This window comes from Hemicordylus capensis, chromosome 1, assembly GCF_027244095.1.
Source record: "Hemicordylus capensis ecotype Gifberg chromosome 1, rHemCap1.1.pri, whole genome shotgun sequence".
NCBI classification, from domain to species: Eukaryota; Metazoa; Chordata; class Lepidosauria; order Squamata; family Cordylidae; genus Hemicordylus; species Hemicordylus capensis.
This window is the reverse complement of record NC_069657.1, coordinates 76,318,633-76,336,423: the sequence shown is the minus strand read 5'-3', so window position 1 is coordinate 76,336,423 and position 17,791 is coordinate 76,318,633. Positions and strand designations below refer to the sequence as shown.

Sequence of the window (17,791 nt, the reverse complement as noted above, 5' to 3'; positions counted from 1 at the left end):
TCTCATCCACCTTTCTGCCGCTAACTGGAATGAGTGCTTTCCTAATCAAAGCTTTTCTTTTTCTTTTCTTTTTGCTTTCACTAGCTGTTTGCTACAACAATGGGTTCTCTTGCAGCAGTGCTCCTCCTTTTGTTTTTGCATGTTTGAAAATTGCATAAATCAGCCCCTCTTGATTTTTGTGTATTCTACATTTACAGCCATTAACAAGTGGCACTGTTGTAATACTGTTTGCGGTTATTCTCCTTGCTTTCAGAGACAAATATTCTTGCGTTCCAAAACTGCCCCGGGAATCTTTAACTCTGCTGGTCCTATCCAGACAAGTATCTGCTTTGGTTTAAAAAAAAAAAAAAAAAGCCAGTCAGCATCAGCCAATCAAATAGGCAGACTATATTAAAAAGGAATGCCACTGTTAGTTCTAATTATTTGATCTGCATCGATCCAATATTTATAATACTTAGTATGTGCTTTAATTATAGAGGGGGCCAGGACTCCTTACCTTTTGTGCTGGCCCCCTTAGCAACTGTTTTAGAAGGCTAAAGGAGAGGCATGGTTCCAATAAAATTGGGAGGAATCAGTGGATGAGACTTGTGGATTTAACTGAGGATCCCCCTATCTTTTCCTTCATAATTTTAGCCCTGGTGTAGCCATTTCGAATGCTCAAAGTGTTTCATGAGTCTTAGTTCAGAATCCTTTAAAAAGGTCCTATAAGGTGGGCCAGTATTATTCTCCTCCCATTGCAGATGGAATTAAATCTAAGGAGATAGTGGCTTGCCTAAAACTGCATAGTGAGTTCATGATGAAGAAGGGACTTGAACTGGGAAGCAACTTTCATTGATGCTATAAGATCATCATATGGTATTTGAACTCCTTCATCAGCAGAAATTGCATATGTTTTCGGATCCTGATCCATTTCTCTACAACATATGCTCTACAACACACATAACAGCCCAGATGAGGATGCCACATCATAAATACATCCAGCAGATTTGGTGGGGACTGGATAAACATCACACAGACTTAGCTATACCTCTAGATATACATGCACATTATCCTCAGCTGGTGATGATCCACACATCATCCACATAGTCTGCTTTCACATGCCTCTCTCTCTGTCTGAATTGGTATATTATGTTGCATCTGTTGGAGATGGTCTTCCAGTGCATCAACCTTTTGCACCAACTATCCTAATGACCACTAGGGGCATTGGGGGTAGACATAGTAAGGATCTCCCTAACTGTTCTACCTAACTGTCTAACTGTCTCTACACTATGACCCCTGATATGACTCTTCAGGTATTTCCTGTTGAGAATCAGAATCCCTTCCTTTCCTCTTAGAGAGCAGATGGAAACATCTCTCTCTTTTCCTACCTGTCCATTATGTAGTTCTATAGATTAGGATTAGGTCTTTCCTATCCAAAGGTGTACTTCACCAATAAATACTTAGTATTTATTCTACAAGAATTTGCATGTGTCTTCTCTAAATAGCTGCAACTACTAAACTCTGCAAACTGCTCTGTAACTGGAGTGGGTGCCTTCGTTCATGCTCTGCTGATTACTTCTGGGGGTAGAAATTACATCCCCCAACAGCAACATGTGTTAGGTTAAGTAGTTGAGACCATTTGGACTCCCAAACCAGGGCACCTGTGGTTCAAAAAAGCTCACAGGAGAAAGGCTCTAGGCCAAAATCTCTGCACTTGCTAATTATACAAACAAATAGACTCCTGTAGCAAAGAGGAATTTTAGAATTCACATTTTAAAATACGTTTCTTGCTCTCCTCTCTGAAGCTGCATGTAAAGTAATTTGAAGACGGTTTGAAAGAAACGTTCAGAAACAGACTGTCCCCCTTCTCTCAACAGGGGCTCCATCACATCTAGATTTATTTTTTTTACAGTGATGCAGTTTTCTTTTCTTTCTTTGCTAATCTGCTAGTAAAAAACAAACATAATCTTCTACATCCTCTGGCCAGGCAAATCTGGATTCTAACTTGTGTTTATGGGTTCTGCTGGTAATGACAATAGTAGCTCTTTGTCACCACTGTTCTGCCGTGCTTCATATGGGATGTTTTGACTGGAAATATGTGTTTCTGTCTTTGCCTACTCTTTGCAGTATGTTAATCATAGAGTTGGAAGTGGCTTTGTGTCAGCTAGTTGATTAACCCCCCAGTAAGTGGTTCCATTGTCAAGCTGCTCTTACCATTAAGAAGTTTCTCCTAATATCTATCCTCTTGTAATTTAAGTCCATTAGATCTGGTCCTTTCCCATGGGTCAGCAGGGAACAAATCTTTGCCTTCTTCTGTGTGACAACCCTTCAGGTATTTGAGGAGTCCCATCATGTCCCCATCAGTCTTCTCTTCTCCAGTCTAAACATACCCAGTTCCTTCAACCTTTCCTCATTTGACTAATTCTCCAGACTCCTGATCATCTTCATTGCTGAACCTTTTCCCATTTGTCTGCATCCTTCTTAAAGTGTAGGATCCAAGCCCTGAAAACTAGAACTCATTTAGGGCAGATAGGTGTTTCCTGGCCAACTCCTTATCAATCTTGGACTATACTCCTGACCCCTTACCATTCATCCTGAGGTTTTTTGTGAGGTCGCACAGAGTCTTGTGAGGTTGTAACCATTTTGTGAGGTTGCACAGTTCCTCTTTTTTGGAAAAAGATGAAGACAAAACAGGAGTTGAGAAGTTCTGCCTTCTCTTTGTCACCAGTTAACATTTCACCATCCTTACTGCACAGCAGGGCTACTGTTTTCTTCTTTTTATTTTGAAGATAACTGAAACCTTTTTGTCACTCTTAGCATCCCTTGCCAGCCTCAGTATCTCCTGAGCAGAGGCGTAACTATAGGGGGGGCAGGGGGGGCACGTGCCCCGGGCGCCATCTTTTCTGGTCACATGGGGGGCGCCGCCATGACAAAAAAATTTTTTATTAATTTTTTTTAAAAAAAAATTTGTTAATACAAATGTTTCCTGCTCAGTGCAGCAGCGCTGCAGCAGTCAAGGGAGCGCGTCGGCAGCCCATCCCCCACGAGCGGTCCCTTCCGCGCCCCCCCCCATTGCTTTGCTGGCGCCTGGCGGCCAGTCAGTGGCCTGGCTTGGCGGCAGCAGCGGGCGCTTGTGAGGAAAAACCTAAGTATAATGTAGTATGTTGGGGGGGCGCGGGGGGCGCCATTTCAGTGCTTGCCCCAGGCGCCATTTTCCCTAGTTACGCCTCTGCTCCTGAGCTTTAGCTTTCATGACACTTCCCTTCAAGTCTGGGGACTCTGCTTTTATCCTTGGTGACCTGTCCTTCCATCCGTTTCTTATTATGTCCTTTTTAACATGTTCAGCTCACAATTAGGCTTTTTGTGGAGCCACATTGACTTTTTTTAGATGTTTCCTATTTCCCTTTCTCATTGGAATTGCACCTTTAGTAATTCCTTCAGGAACTCCTAGCCATCCCACCCTAACTGCTAAGACTTGTACAGACAGACCTCTGTGGATTTTATCACCTTCTTTCACTTCTCTTCTCTCTGCTCAAGAGTTAGAATTTAGATTTAAACAGATCTGTAAGTCAGAGTGCTTAGCTATAGTTTTGTATGTATTTTGTATCCTGAGAAAGTAGTATAGTACTTCTGGAAAGAGTGAAAGGAAATTCTCCAAAGGAAAGGTCTCTTTGCCCTCTTCCTGCTGTTCACCCCTCCCAGTTCTGCACCAACAGACAAGATGGCTGCAGTTAATGTTCACAGCAGAGCATTAGTACCATATAGCACAAAGCCCAACTGTCAAGGTAAATTTTCTCATATACTTTCCAAAGTGTTCCAAGTATTGTGACTAGGAAGAGTTATCCCCTTTTTCTTTACTTGCTCAGAAACATGAAATAACTTAATAGACAACTTAATAGTTGTCTACTTGCTGCAATGTTCACTGAAAAACCTTGCTCTCAATAACTTCCAAATCCAGGTGAACTAGAGAGAGACAGAGCCCCCAACACTGGGGTGGTCCCCTGACCATTGCAATGCCTATATTCAGCAAAAATTATTTATTTATTTAGCATATTTCTATACTGCCCAAAACACACGTTCTCTGGGCGGTTTGCAAGACAATAAAAACAACCAATAAAAAGATTAACATATTTCAATAATTAAAATTTTAAAAGTTAAAACTATTTAAACACAATTAAAACAACATCTAATTAAAAGCCTGGGTGAACAAATGCGTCTTGACCTCTGGCCACTGCCTCAACCTGGGACATGCTTGCCAGCAAAATTATCTCTTCCTTGATATGTAATACGGTTTGTCTTATGCCAAATGAGTTCAGCCACTTTGCTGCGGAAAATATATGTAACCACAGACTTCATGGTGATTGACATACTGCACAAATTTCTGCCTGTGCAATTTAACCCATTTGTGCAAGAACAGAGTTGTGAAATGGATGGCCATTGGAAATAATGGCTGCAGGGGCAGAGCTGTAATAGGGCAGATGGGTTCATGATGCCCTGCATCTGGGAGCTGCTACACCTCTGGGAGGAGCTGCTGAGCTCCCCGCTTCTCCTGGCCGGGGCTGCTGCTGCTGTCACCACCGGCCACCTCCAGCCAACACAGTTGCCTCCTTTGGCAGCTTGCCTAGCTCTGACCGTCCTTCCATCAGCCGAACTCCCAGCTGATAGTAGGAGGGTGTGCACATGGTCCATTGGGAGCATGTGCACGCTCTCCTTCCATTGTCTGGGAGCCCAGCTGATGGGAGAAGGATGGGCAGAGCTGGGCGATCCACCGAAAGAGGCGGCTGGTGGTGTACTCCCCCACTCTGCCTATCCCCAGCCAATGAAAGGAGGGTACGAACGTGCTCCTGATGGGCCATGTGCATGTCCTCCTTCTATCGGCCAAAAGATCTTCTCCATTTCTTGAGCATGTCATCATTTGGGAAGTATTGACCTGATGTTAAAAATCTGTTGAGAACAATAACTGTTAAAATATAATTGTATTCAGAATTCTTAAAAAATTACAATTTTTAGATATCCTTCCCCAATCATATCCCAGTGTAAAATATTGTGCATGCAGCTAATTTAAGTGGCAGGAGTGTTCATGCAAAATTTGGTATCTGCTAGATCATCAGGAAATATGACTTTATTTCACGGAAGCAAACAAATTTTTCAAAATATATAATAAATTGGTTTTCTTTCTTTTTTTTCTTTTTTTAAATTGGCTTCGTTCTTCTGTAGGAGTCTACCTTCTGTTAATTAGGAGCTTTTAGGCTCCATCCTTAAAAAACTATAGAGGGGGGAAAGCATGGAGATTTTTAAAAAAAAAATCATACACAGGATGCAGCATTATAGATCCTCCTTTCGAACTGTTTATGTAACTTTGAATTAGAGCTAAGAGCACATTTTAAGAAGCACATTTTCCCAATGGGAAAAGCAACCACAGTGTGATAGTACAAAACCTTTGCTGTTGCAAACAGCAGTTGCCATATGTTTAAGATGTTTAATCTTTTTCTATTTTTGCTAATGCTTTTAAAGCCACATTTAAGTTGAAGGGTTTTTGTTTGGGGGGGGAGGTTGGTATTTTTTTCCTTCCTAACTTTTTTTTCCCCTTCTAAAGCCCGAGAATGAGCAAGGTCGTAGAACTTCTCTAGAAAAGTTCACTCGCAATGTGGTAAGTTTATTTGCTTTTGGTTTTCTTTTTCTTTTCTTTTTTCTCTTCAGCATTTTATTTTAATTTTAGACATTTTTATTATTATTTGTAAACTCCTCCTCTAATACATTTTAAAAAGTGCTCTAAAATAGAGGCAACATTTTATGATACACAGTTTTGACTATACACTCTGTTCTGGACTTTCTTCAATCCACTGTGTGTGCTCCCATCCATCATTTGTAGAGGGCACCCACAAGGCATAAGGGAATCTCTGGTTTCTCCCCCTTTCTCTGTCAGCATGCACACAGAGTCACTCAGCGAGCCAGGCCACTACAAGAAATGGGAGGCCTATGCAAAGCTGCCTGTCCTATGCCCTCTCCTCCTTGGTCAGGGAAGGCCAGCTTGCAGCTCATCTCCTTGATTGGATGCCCTTGCTAACTTGGCAAAGAGGCACCTTTTAATGTGGTGATTCTCTTGATTTAGCAGGGGGAGAGTAACTGGCCCTATCCACCCCCAGCACAGTACCTCCAGTGACTGTTGCTGGTGTCTATCCTGTGTTTCATTTTAGATTGTGAGCCCTTTGGGGACAGGGTTCCATCTTATTTATTTATTATTTCTCTGTGTAAACTGCCCTGAGCCATTTTTGGAAGGGCAGTATGGAAATTGAATGAATGAAGCAGAAGAGGGAGGGTTGGACAGTGGTGCACAAAGTGTGCTTAGGCCTCCCATTCCTGTAACAGCCTGGCACAGTACCTCCATCCATTCTTATGCATACGTGCCTGCCATGCAGGTAGGACGGAAAACAGGGCTGTTAGGTTAAATGGTGCCACGTGTAGGGGCTCCACCTGCAATGGATTGGATCACGGTCCCCAACATCACTGAACAAATCTCAGTTTAGACATAGCACAATCTTTGCCATGGTTTTCCTTGCATACCAATACTGCACAGCCTACTATAGCTTACTTATACTGAACATGGGCTTTGATGCATTACTGATGATGACATACATCAACCATAATAAGATTGAAGTTTTTCTTGAAATCTTCACTTCTTCCTCCATATGTAATTCCCACAATGCACTTCAGTATTTTCAAATCAGCCACCCAACAATGGCCAGCTGAGGATGTTCATCTATTAACAACACAGGCCAAGTGTGAAGCACAATCAGAAGTTTACTGCAATTCAACAAATATCTCAAATTCTAGATTTTTTTCACATAGCTTTCAGTGCCTAGGCCAACATCCAAAGAAGCATGAGAATGATTCTGTGATTCCAAGAGAATCCAGGTTAAGTAAAATATTTTTTTCTCAGACGGCAGCTTCTCATGCCTCACAGCAAACTGCTTTTGAAATTGAGTGAATTTCCAAAGCAGTGTATGATGTGCCACAGGAGTCAGCTTTTTAACAAGTCACATCAAACTTTCCCCGAGACTGTAAGCCCCTTGTGCAAGCTTCAGTCGCTCTCTTGGATGTGGCCATAGAATAGAATGTGCAATGACTACTTGGCTATTCTTCTGCCTTGTCATCAATGTGGTGGTTGACTAAGTCTAAGAGATATCTATATTGGGTGGTATAAAATACACTAAAGAGATAAATGTCATGTTCATTCAGCTGAGTGTGAGGAGAAGTCACTGGCAAGGCTGGCTCTTGAAGTCAAGTCTGAAGCTTCTTTAGTTTATACTAGCAACCAGTCATTTTGTAGTATTGTATCCAAAGTTGGCTCGAGGTTTCAGGGAATTCTTGGCAAACTGTCCTCCACGGGTTCCCTTTTACTTGGGTGAGCCTTGATGGAGTTGCTCTGTTGCCACCACATGAAGGCTTGGGGGATAAAAGTGAACATAGGGAACAGAAGTTGGCCCTTCTGAGCATCCCAAGCCCTCAGCAGCTGCCTGGTTAAGGTCATGCCTGACGCTGGCCCAGATCATATCTAACATGGAACTTGTATACTTACGGCTTGCATGAGTAAAAAAGCAAAGCAAAAACCAACCCTGAGTTTCTGTTGGCGGTAGGCAACAGCAATTGTATTGCCTAGAAAGGAGTCTACCAATAACTCTTAGCCACATTAGGAACCACAAAAAACTTTAGAACAACCCCACATCTGTTTTCAGTTTAGACTGTTGTTTCTTAGTTCCCCACTTCCCCTAACAGTGGAAAGTTCCAAGAGCGGCTGCTGTAGTATCAATTTTCTTGGAAGGAAAGAATTCAGGAGATCTATTATTGTATATGCAATATCTGTTTGTTTACAAATATGCACACTGAAAATGGAGGAAGCAGAGAGAGCGAGAGAAATATGCAGTAACAGTTTCTCAAAAGCAAACAACATATTCAGTCTTGGAACCCTCCCCCCACCCCCAACCACCTGTGCAAAAACCATCCAACCAACCACCACACTCAGACTGTCGCTCCTACATACTCCCCAGTCCTATCAAGCAGCTGAGATGTGTTATATCTTTTATATTATATTATATTATATTATATTATATTATATTATATTATATTATATTATATTATATTATATATTTTTATTCAATTTCTATACTGCCCTTCCAAAAATGGCTCAGGGCGGTTTACACAGAGAAATAACAAACAAATAAGATGGATCCCTGTCCCCAAAGGGCTCACAATCTAAAATGAAACACAGGATAGACACCAGCAACAGTCACTGGAGGTACTGTGCTGGGGGTGAATAGGACCAGTTACTCTCCCCCTGCTAAATCAAGAGAATCACCATGTTAAAAGGTGCCTCTTTGCTAAGTTAGCAGGGGTTATAGGTAGCCATCCATCCAAAGCCATTCAAGGAACAACTTATATGCATTAGTGTTGATAGAGGAAACTTTCTTTAGCTATTAGCTAAATAAAATGGTGGGGAGGTTTCCTCAGTTGATGACCTTTGCAATTAAGACTGCACCAAACATACTTTAATTTCAATATGGCCTTGAAACTGGAATGTTTAATGCGGGTGAACACATTTCTGGAGGGGATATACACCTCTCAGACTTTTTGCAGTGTTTTAATGTTGTTCAGGGTCCTCTTGTTCCCTTGGCTGCTGCTTTTTTCTTTTCTGCCCTCATTTGCTCACAGATATTTAATCTATTGGCTGTGGACACATATTACCTGATTAATGCAGATCCATGATGTTGTCATATAGTATCACAGTGTGATTGGCAAAACCATTGAGTCCCCATAGCCAGTCGGACTGAAGGGTGGTAAGGGCAGATCATGGTGAAAATGGAGGCAAGAAATGCCTCTGAGAAAAGCCGCATTAAAAAAACCCCACAAACAGATTTGTAGCAGGCCCAAATGAGAACTGCTTTTCAACACTGTTTGAAACAACCATGGAATGAGGTAAGTAGTTGAAGCTTAGCCCTGACTGAGTACACTATATTTCAACATATGCCCCATGGTGTAGAATTATTTCTTACCTAATAGATAAGGCTTATCTCCTCGTGCTATTGCTCCTCCTCCTTGTGGAAGAGCTACACATTACATGCAATTCAATTATTCTTATTAAAGCTGGTTTTATCCAGTACAGCTTTGAATGCTACAAGTTGAAGGGGAAGACTGGTATGTGTGTGTGGGGAGGGAGAGAGAGTTTTAACTGTTTCATTTTTATCCCATCTAAGCCAAGATACACTGGTCTTCTTTCTCTTGGAGCGCGCGCGCGCGCACACACACACAGTATATACACACCAAAAGGAACATGTGGAGAAGGAGAGCAAAACCTCCCCTGTCCTGACATCACCTTGCCATGCTCTGTGGCCTTAAAGATCTTAAGCCTGCCTCTGATACTGACTGTGAGCCAAGCAGGGAGAAGACTGCTTAAAGCAGCTGTGCACTGTGCGGTTAGGTGACAGGGAGGATTTGCTCCCCTCCCTTGCACACTTCTTTTGGAATAAGAAGTAGACACTCAGCTCTATGAGCAAATCCATGTTACACAAGGACACCATTGCCGCAAACATCTAGGTTAGTCTTCAGTATGCCAGACCTGTACAGGAGAACCTCAGTATTTGCAGGGGTTCCATTCTCCATTACTACCGCGGATATGAAAACTGCTAATAGTAGATTGTTGGGGCTATGAAAATCCAGGGGTTAGATTCCAGGAGGTCAGAAAAATGTCCAAACAAGGAGTAAAATGGCCCTAAAAACATGGGGTGGGGGAAAGTGGCCTATCATGTTCTGTAGGTCCCCAGCAGTCCAACAATGCCCCCCCCCCAAATCGACCAAAAATCGTGGGGGTTTTGACTTTAATTTTTTTAATGAGCAATGGCTCTCAATCTCTGCCGAATTAAAAATGGCGGCCAGAAATCACCTCTGAGGCCACCCACAGACACGCAGGTTTAACCCCTCCCCCTGGAATACTGCGGTCAGCCATGGATATGTGAAACCACAGGTGCCAGACCTGCGATTAACAAGGTCCTTCTGTATTGTATAAAAGAGTCTTTTTTACATGTTCACAGAACAACATGTAACCTGCTGCATCAGCCAGCCTTTATTCACTGCTTTTGCTCATTCCACCTGGAATCCAGCTGATTCCATCACCAATACAGACACAGGTAAAAAAAATAGGAACCTCTACTCAATATTCATCTAATGGCATTTGGCAAGTGTGAGCTCCTAAGTATTTTTTTTCCCATAGGCCAGTACAAAATTTCATCTTGCTTCCATAAAACAAATGAATTAATCAAAATAATGAATTCATAAATAAATACATAGCATTAGGTGTGTGAAAAAGAAATGCCCATTCATTGTTATATGGAGTGGCCTGTTCTGTTGCATCCCAATTTCAGGCTGCTCATCTATCTGCCAGTCATAACATTCACACTGGATTTTTGTTGGTTTTTGTTTGCTTGGTAGGCTGGTAGGTAGACCTTTTAAGTCACACATCTGTCTGCACGTAGGCACAATCAGTTGTTTTTGCAGCTTGTGCCAATGGGAAGAGGCTGGTGGAGAGTGAAACAAGATTAGTTCCAATATTTATTTAACATCATATACAAAAAGACCATATTTTATGCCACTATGATTTTATCCCAAATCAAAATAAGTAGAAACTTATAACACAGTAAGTACCCAGTGACTCCCATAAAGTGCAAAGACCTGCTGACTCAAGAGCAGGGCATCCACACGGTTTCTGTCCATCTGCAAACTGCATTGACGCTGCTGGAGAGTCATCATGACTCCCAAGAACAGTGTTGGGGCTTAGCAATGCTTCTCCCATTATTGGAGGCAGGCATTGCTAAGTGCTGATGCTATTCTTAGGAGCCACGGAGGCTCTCCAGCAGCATCAACACAGTTTGCGGGTGGATGGAAACGATGTGTGCGCCCTGCTCTGGTCCTTGCAGTTTGTGAGTCAGTAACAAAAAATAGAAGAGAGCCCATCAGACTTTGAAGTGTGACAGCAGAAGATTTCCTTGTATGTGTCCATAGAATTGCTGCGATTAGAACTCCGCACTTCAAGAATGTGAGTTGTTCAAGTTTTTGAACCGTAAGACTACAGAGAAAATCTTGAGAATATGTAGGTGATAGCTCGTGAATCTCACAATAAAGGATAGAGTGCAAAATATGTGCAAACATATTTTTCCTTCAATATGTTACATTGTTCCATGTCCCTCCACTGTGCCAGAGATTAGACAAATTTAACCATAATGAATAGGTTAATTATTGCAATGGAGAGTGTTAAGGAGAGTGTTAAATTTCCCTGTTATAATTAATAGAACTTAAAACTGCTTACCTTTGGCTGGATTGTGCTCCTTATATTCTGGCCACTGTCCATACAGTTTAATTATTCCCAATCTGTAGTTTTTCCTGCTTCCACTCCCCAAGTAATTGCAGATAAAAAATCCAATTCTTAGAAAACCTGGAGTTTGGAAACAAATGGCATTATGTAAATTAAGCAAACATATGCCAAACGAATATCCAATGAAAGTGATTGGCAGGAGATTCAAGAAATACAAAAATATAATTTTCCCATGGTACCCAAGACCTTAGTCTGAATGGCAGGTGCTCTGGAAACTATACATGCCCCTGGGCTCTTTGCACCTGGATGCTGCTGAAGGTCAGGTCTTTCGTGAAGAATTTGTTAGGTTCGTTACTTTCTCTCTCTCGTCCTGCATGTTGAAGGGGATTATTCTTTTTACAGCCAAAACAGATGTTGCAGGCAAGGAATAGCTGTTCCTTTCTAGTGAACCAATACCAATACCATATTTTGGACTGGAGGTTATCTTCTTTTTAATTTGTTTCTTTGAATTTGTTTCTTTATTAGCCAGTCTTTTCAAATTAAGTGATACTTAACCCTGTACTGTATCCTCGTTTGATCATATTGAATGCAAAGAAAATAGTAGAAATTAGGTTTTATATATGTGTGGTGTGTGTGTGTGTGTGTGTGTGCATGCGCGCGCGTTAGGTTTTATATATAGGTGAGGCCCATCAAAATTAAATATGTCATAGAATTTCTTTTACTGTACTCACAAAAATGAAGTAAGTTTGAAATTTATAGTATTTCAACTTCAAAGAGCATTTGTTTTATTGAATAATGATCATATGTGGTAAATTTAAATAGTCAGCTTGAATCTGAGAAAGATCTGCTTTTCTGAGGCATGTTGTCCTTTTGGAATTATTGATTTGATTATTGAATGTTAAAAATTTGAGAGTAACTACAGTTAAAATATGATTATATTCAGAATGACTTCTAACGAATACTATATATACATACATTTTCATGAGCATATTCCAGTGTAAAAAATGTGCATCCAGCTAGTTTCAATGGCAGGATTGTGTATGCAAAATTTTGTATCTGTAGATAATTGGGAAGTATAATATTCAGAATTTCTTCCCAAAAAAACCTACAAAAAAGTGGTGCATTCAGCTAATTTCAGTAGCAGGATTGTGTATGCAAAATTTGGTACCTGTAGGTCATCAGGAGGCATGATTATATTTTACACAAACAAATGCTTCAAAATATATTATAGATCTATTTGTCTGGTATGGGAGAAGAGAATATCCCATGCACTTGACTGGTTGATTATAAAGAAGACCGAACCATGTGGAGGAATAACAACGAGCTATGAGCTAATCAGCAACTTACTTAAACCTATTTAAATGAAGACTAGCATCTACAAGTTTAGGAACAGGCATATGACTTAACTAGATGTTTTAAGAGACTCTGAGCTCACAATAAATCTGTCTCTATGTCACGTCTAGGTAAACACAATGTGTGATACAGCATCACCATGCTATCCACTGCCCTACCCCTAAGGCCAATGGTCGAATGTGAATGGAGGAAGGGCAACACACAGCATAGTAATGCAACATCACGTATCATTGGTAGTTAGGCAGTACAAAGAAGAGGAGGAAAAGATGTGCAATAGAGTGGCAACTCCTTGAGGCTATTCTCACAACCAGGAGAAACCGGGCTAAGGGAGCCTAGCCCAGTTCTTCCTGGCTGGGTGCTGCAATGGGAGCCACGCAACTCCCAGCAGAAAACCTCCCAAAGTACCCCTCCCCTTAAAAGAGGTTAGCAGAGCGAGTGCTCCGCTAACCCCATTCTTCTGATTGTTAGTCGCCATGGCTCTGTACCATGGCAACTCGTAAGGAGACCCCTGTCCGGGATGCTGCAGCAAGCCTCCCGGCCTTGGGGGTCTCCCCAGAATACCCTGCACACTCGTGCAGGGCATCCTGGGACTTCTGGGGGCAGGGTGGCCCGCCGCCCCAATCGGCTTCATGATGGAGCCAGTGATCGTGTGGGCGGCCAATCCAGCTACCCAGGGCGAGCTCCCTGCTCGTCTGTGGGGAGAGGGGGCTAAGCCCACTCTCCCCACAGAGCCTGGTTACAGAGCTCCTAGTCTCTCATAACATATACCTAAGCCTTCATAAATGCTGGTAAGTTACATGAGGTCCACAAGCATTGGTACATATGCATACAAGCTTAGGTACAAAACTCCCATTCATTTACCATGGGACTGTTTCCATCTCTGACACTGAAAAAACAGAAACACTTAGATGTCCTCCCCAAATCTTCTGGTATTGATTTTTGCAAATTTGTGCATTTTTTGTGCTGTGGGGAGTACCACATATACACATAAAATGTATAACAAAATGGTCTTTAAGGCAAGCTAGTAACACACCCTCCCAGAAGCTATCAAGGCAGTGTTTCAGTGACATGTTCTTTATTTCACGCGTATGTTTGTATGCATGTAGAGTGTATTGCATATAGCAAAAAAAAAAAAAAGATTTTAGCATGCTAATTGCACTGGTTACCTCCACCTCTTAAAAACATAATTCTATGGCAGGAGCAGCTAGGGATCATTAAAAATGAAGTGATCAGTCAGCCAAGCACTGCTGTTTTGCAACCTTTCGTTTTCAGTGGAATAAGCATGCTTTGATCCACTGGTCCTTAAATGAACTGATACTTGTATTTCCAGGCTGTGATCATGCAGTTGGTTCAACATGCATAATTCTCATTGAAATAGTATTCAAGATATATGCTTTTATTTTTTAAAAAAAATGATATAAGGCTTCATTTTCACATTGTCCATTGCTTCTTGTATGTATTCTACTTTAAACCCTCTTTTGATCTCTTTTTATGTGAATTTATTTGTGTAGATTTTATGTTCTCTTGACATTACTCTTTATTGCTGCTTTTAAAAAAAAAAACTCTATTGAACATTTAACTTTGTTTCTTTTCTTAATTTACATTATCCTTTTTATATTTTCTGCTTTTGTCCTCAGTGTGTATCTCTTTTTTCCCCTTGGCAAATTCTAATAAAAAGGCTCTTTTTAAAAGGATATGGTCCTTAACTTTTATAGAGAAACCATGTGCTACAAACATATGGAGAATTTGGGAAACATTTCATGGCAAAAAAATTTCTGGTTTAGTAACAAGTGGCTATGTATGCACAACTTTGGTTAGGATTTGTATCAGTGCAGAGTCAGATGCCTAATGCAACATGTGGCCTAAATTCGGGAGTATCTTCATAGTACCTGTTTGACTTCCAGAAATACAGCACCTTGTTCCCTTGATAACCTTGTGTTATCATGATGGATGTAGTTTACACTCTCCCATGGGAAAGAATGATTTCTGGGGAGCTGAGAGGTCTCATATTCAAAGGGTAGATGCAACTAGGTTTGATCCAGCTGTAAACAAAATGTTAGTACAGGACAAATGATGGGCTGGACTGATGCCCCTTGTGTGAGAGAGACACTATTCCTCTAGATGAAAGTGCAAGAGTCACTATGTGATGTGAATGCAAATTGTTGTGCAGTCTCCTGCCTTAGGAGATACTGGGATCCTCAAGTGCCTTGCCTCATGAAATGGACAAAGAGGTGGAAAAAGGAAAACCAAGAAGCTTGTGCCTAGCAGTGCAGAAAAAAACTCTACCAGTCCCAAATGACCCACATCAAATAGGAAGGAAGGTCCCATGTTCAGATGTCTCCAGCTTCCCATAGCTATTGTACAATACACCCTACTAAAAATTCCTCTTGGGATCAGTGTAGCTCAGCTAAGGGATTGAGACAATTGCTGATGAGTCCATGCTGAGACTGGTAAATATGAATATGCACTATTTCCCAGCTCCATTTGATAAAAGCAGAGACTTGGGAAGCTGAGGTCAGACAATATGGTACTAGGAACCACCTCTGTACCAAATCCCAGTTGACCCTCTGCCTCTGGTGGAAGGAAACAGGCTTAGCAATAAGATATATTACAGTCATTGACCAGCAAAACACACACACACACACACACACAATCAAAACATACAGTAGATTCAGAATACAAAAACCCCAAACAAATCATTAATACACTCAGTCAGCCTTAACAGCCAGAACTAATTATATCTTTTTGGTCAGCTCTTGTCAAGTACTACAGGCTACAGAACAAAACTTTGCCACACTAGGAGATATAACTGGGTTCTGTTCTGATAGGAGTCAAACAAGATTTCGCAGACTTGCCTGGCAATTTCACACAACAAAGATATAATAAAAACAGAGCTAATGTCCCGGTAATAAGTACAGTACAAGAGAACATCATGACCCACCATTTCAACTTCACCCGCATTATAAGGACAGGTATGCTCTGAACATGGGATATTCTGATATCTTCCCTTGAGCAGAACCGAAAGTAAAACATTGAAACGTGCCATTGTAAATGTGCCCCAATGTTTCAGGACTCAAAGACTGAAAAGTCTTTTACCTGGGATAAAGTTATTCCTAGAACCCCCAGACTAAAATAGTTGGGAACCAGACTTAAATCCTTTTGCAAATCTGTGCCTAATAACAGGCTTGCTGTTTCAGTGGAATTGCTTGACTTCATTTCTGTTTGCCTTGTGAGAGAGAGAGAGAGAGTTCCTTTGAGAAGCTTCTGTGGCTATACCATGCATTCTTTCAAGAGGACAAAGGAGTGATAGTTATCCATGCTGGCACTTGTAGTTTTGTCCATTACAATGCAACTCTCAGCTTCCCTTTGCCAAGCCTAAGGCCAGAGTGATAGACTTACCCACCAGTGGATGAGACTGTTGGGGAGGAGCTGACTGCTGGCCTGAAATTACCCTGATAATTCAATTGCACTCTGGAAAAGGCTAGGGATGAAGGTAATCTGTATCATGAGAGGCCCTGCCATGTAGTTTCCCTACATGTTGACAAGAGGTTTTGTGTTTCTCTAAATCTAGCCAGGCCTGTTCAGACAAGCAGCCATCCAGAGGTCTCTAGACATGGAAGAATATGAAGTAGTGCCAGAAGTTGCCAAGGATACACCCTCTTGTTCTTAGTCCTTCAGAATGAAGTATAGGACATAGAAGGAATCACAGTCTGTGATTCACAAGCCATACTCAACCTCATGTTGCTGAACCTGTTTCTGAGACACAGGCAATTCAGGATGGGAGAGCCTGGGCTAGGCTGCTCGTGTGCAGTGCCAGGATCATATGCCAACTACACCCCACTCTCACCAGCAAGGCAGTGGGGTGCTACTCAGTTTATGTTCTAGGAATTTTTTTTTCAAGTGTTTAGGCTCTTTAGTGTCTAATAACCTTTCTTCATAATGAATCCCTATAAGGATTCATTACACACCAAAGAGTCTAAACATCTCAAAAATTCCTAAAATATAAACTGAGTACCCAGGTGCTTGTGGATTGTGGGGTAGTTGGAACATGGGATGTCACTAATTCCCCACTGCACATTTTGCTAATAATAATGACCACATTTTGCTCCATAACTCCACTTCTACAAGGGCTAGAGCTTAGCTTTCTTTTTTATTTTTTATTTTTTTAATGAAAGCTGGGGATCTGTGTTAGGGTTAGGGTATGGCAACTTAAATCCCCATTGTTTCCTGTGGTGGAAATGTTCAAAATCAGTAAAACCTTTAAAAAAATCATTAAAAATCAATTGTAAACTGCCCTGAGCCATTTTGGAAGGGCAGTATAAAAATTGAATGAATAAATAAATAAATAAAAATAAACCAAGTGTCCCACTGCCTTGAAATGTGGGTGGTAGGTGACACCCATGGGGACCTACCCACCACCCAAATTTGGTGCCCCTAGGCCCTTGTTAAGTGGTCCAAATCGGTCCGAATCCAAATCAAAGCAAATACAAATCGAATCTGGTGATTTGTTTGGGGCACACATCAAATAAAAAAAAATCAATTTGTGCACATCCCTACATGGATCCTGGTGCTCCCACTCAGCCTTACCCCACTCCTGAGCCCAGCTTTTAGCCGAAGTTAAGGGAGCCAGCGTTCACTTAACCCAGCTGCCAGGATTGTGGATCTCTTCAAGCTGCATGCTACTCGAGACACAGGGATGGGCACCTAGAGCACCCGTCTGATAGGGGATCCTATCAATCCACTGCACTCATGGAACTGTGCATTGTAGGATATCTGGAGGCCAGGATGCATCATCCCAGCCTCTGGAGCTCCACGCTGCATGATGCAGTGCAGATCATCTGGGAGTGCAGTCTGCATTCCCAGCTGCATTTATGTGCTCATCTGGGGAGAAAGTGCGTGTAAGCAGCCTTTCCCCCCACTCCCACCCATTGTCTACATACCAATATTGTCACTGCTTGCATAAACTCAGAGAGATTGAAAAAACAGCCATAATTTGCATTGTACCCTGAGAAAAGTTACTCTGCAAAGAATGCAGAAGTAATGCTAGAATATATCGGGGGGGGGGGACAGGAACGGGAACAAGTAGGTACTCACCAA

The 17,791-nt window shown here is 41.6% G+C and overlaps 1 protein-coding gene and 1 long non-coding RNA gene across 15 annotated transcripts in view; one reads left to right on the top strand and one right to left on the bottom strand.

Annotated features, from left to right (window-relative positions):
• The window catches only part of RGS6 (regulator of G protein signaling 6), a 390,873-nt gene that overhangs the window by 352,400 nt on the left and 20,682 nt on the right, over positions 1 to 17,791 (top strand). For 10 of the 14 annotated variants that reach the window (XM_053256413.1, XM_053256666.1, XM_053256492.1 and 7 more), the window contains one exon: positions 5,576 to 5,629. The exons of 3 other annotated variants lie outside the window; for them this stretch is intronic. In XM_053256413.1, the coding sequence (XP_053112388.1) occupies positions 5,576 to 5,629 (54 nt within the window). Of the gene's footprint in view, positions 1 to 5,575; positions 5,634 to 17,791 lie in introns of those variants that run through there. One more of the 14 variants, XR_008308962.1, reaches the window with a different exon arrangement.
• Positions 6,765 to 17,791, bottom strand: part of LOC128328324 (uncharacterized) — an 18,198-nt gene continuing 7,171 nt past the window's right edge. The window contains exons 2-3 of the long non-coding RNA XR_008309147.1: positions 11,336 to 11,461; positions 6,765 to 10,547 (exon numbers count right to left, since the gene is read on the bottom strand). This is a non-coding gene — a long non-coding RNA (uncharacterized LOC128328324). The remainder of the gene's footprint in view (positions 10,548 to 11,335; positions 11,462 to 17,791) is intronic.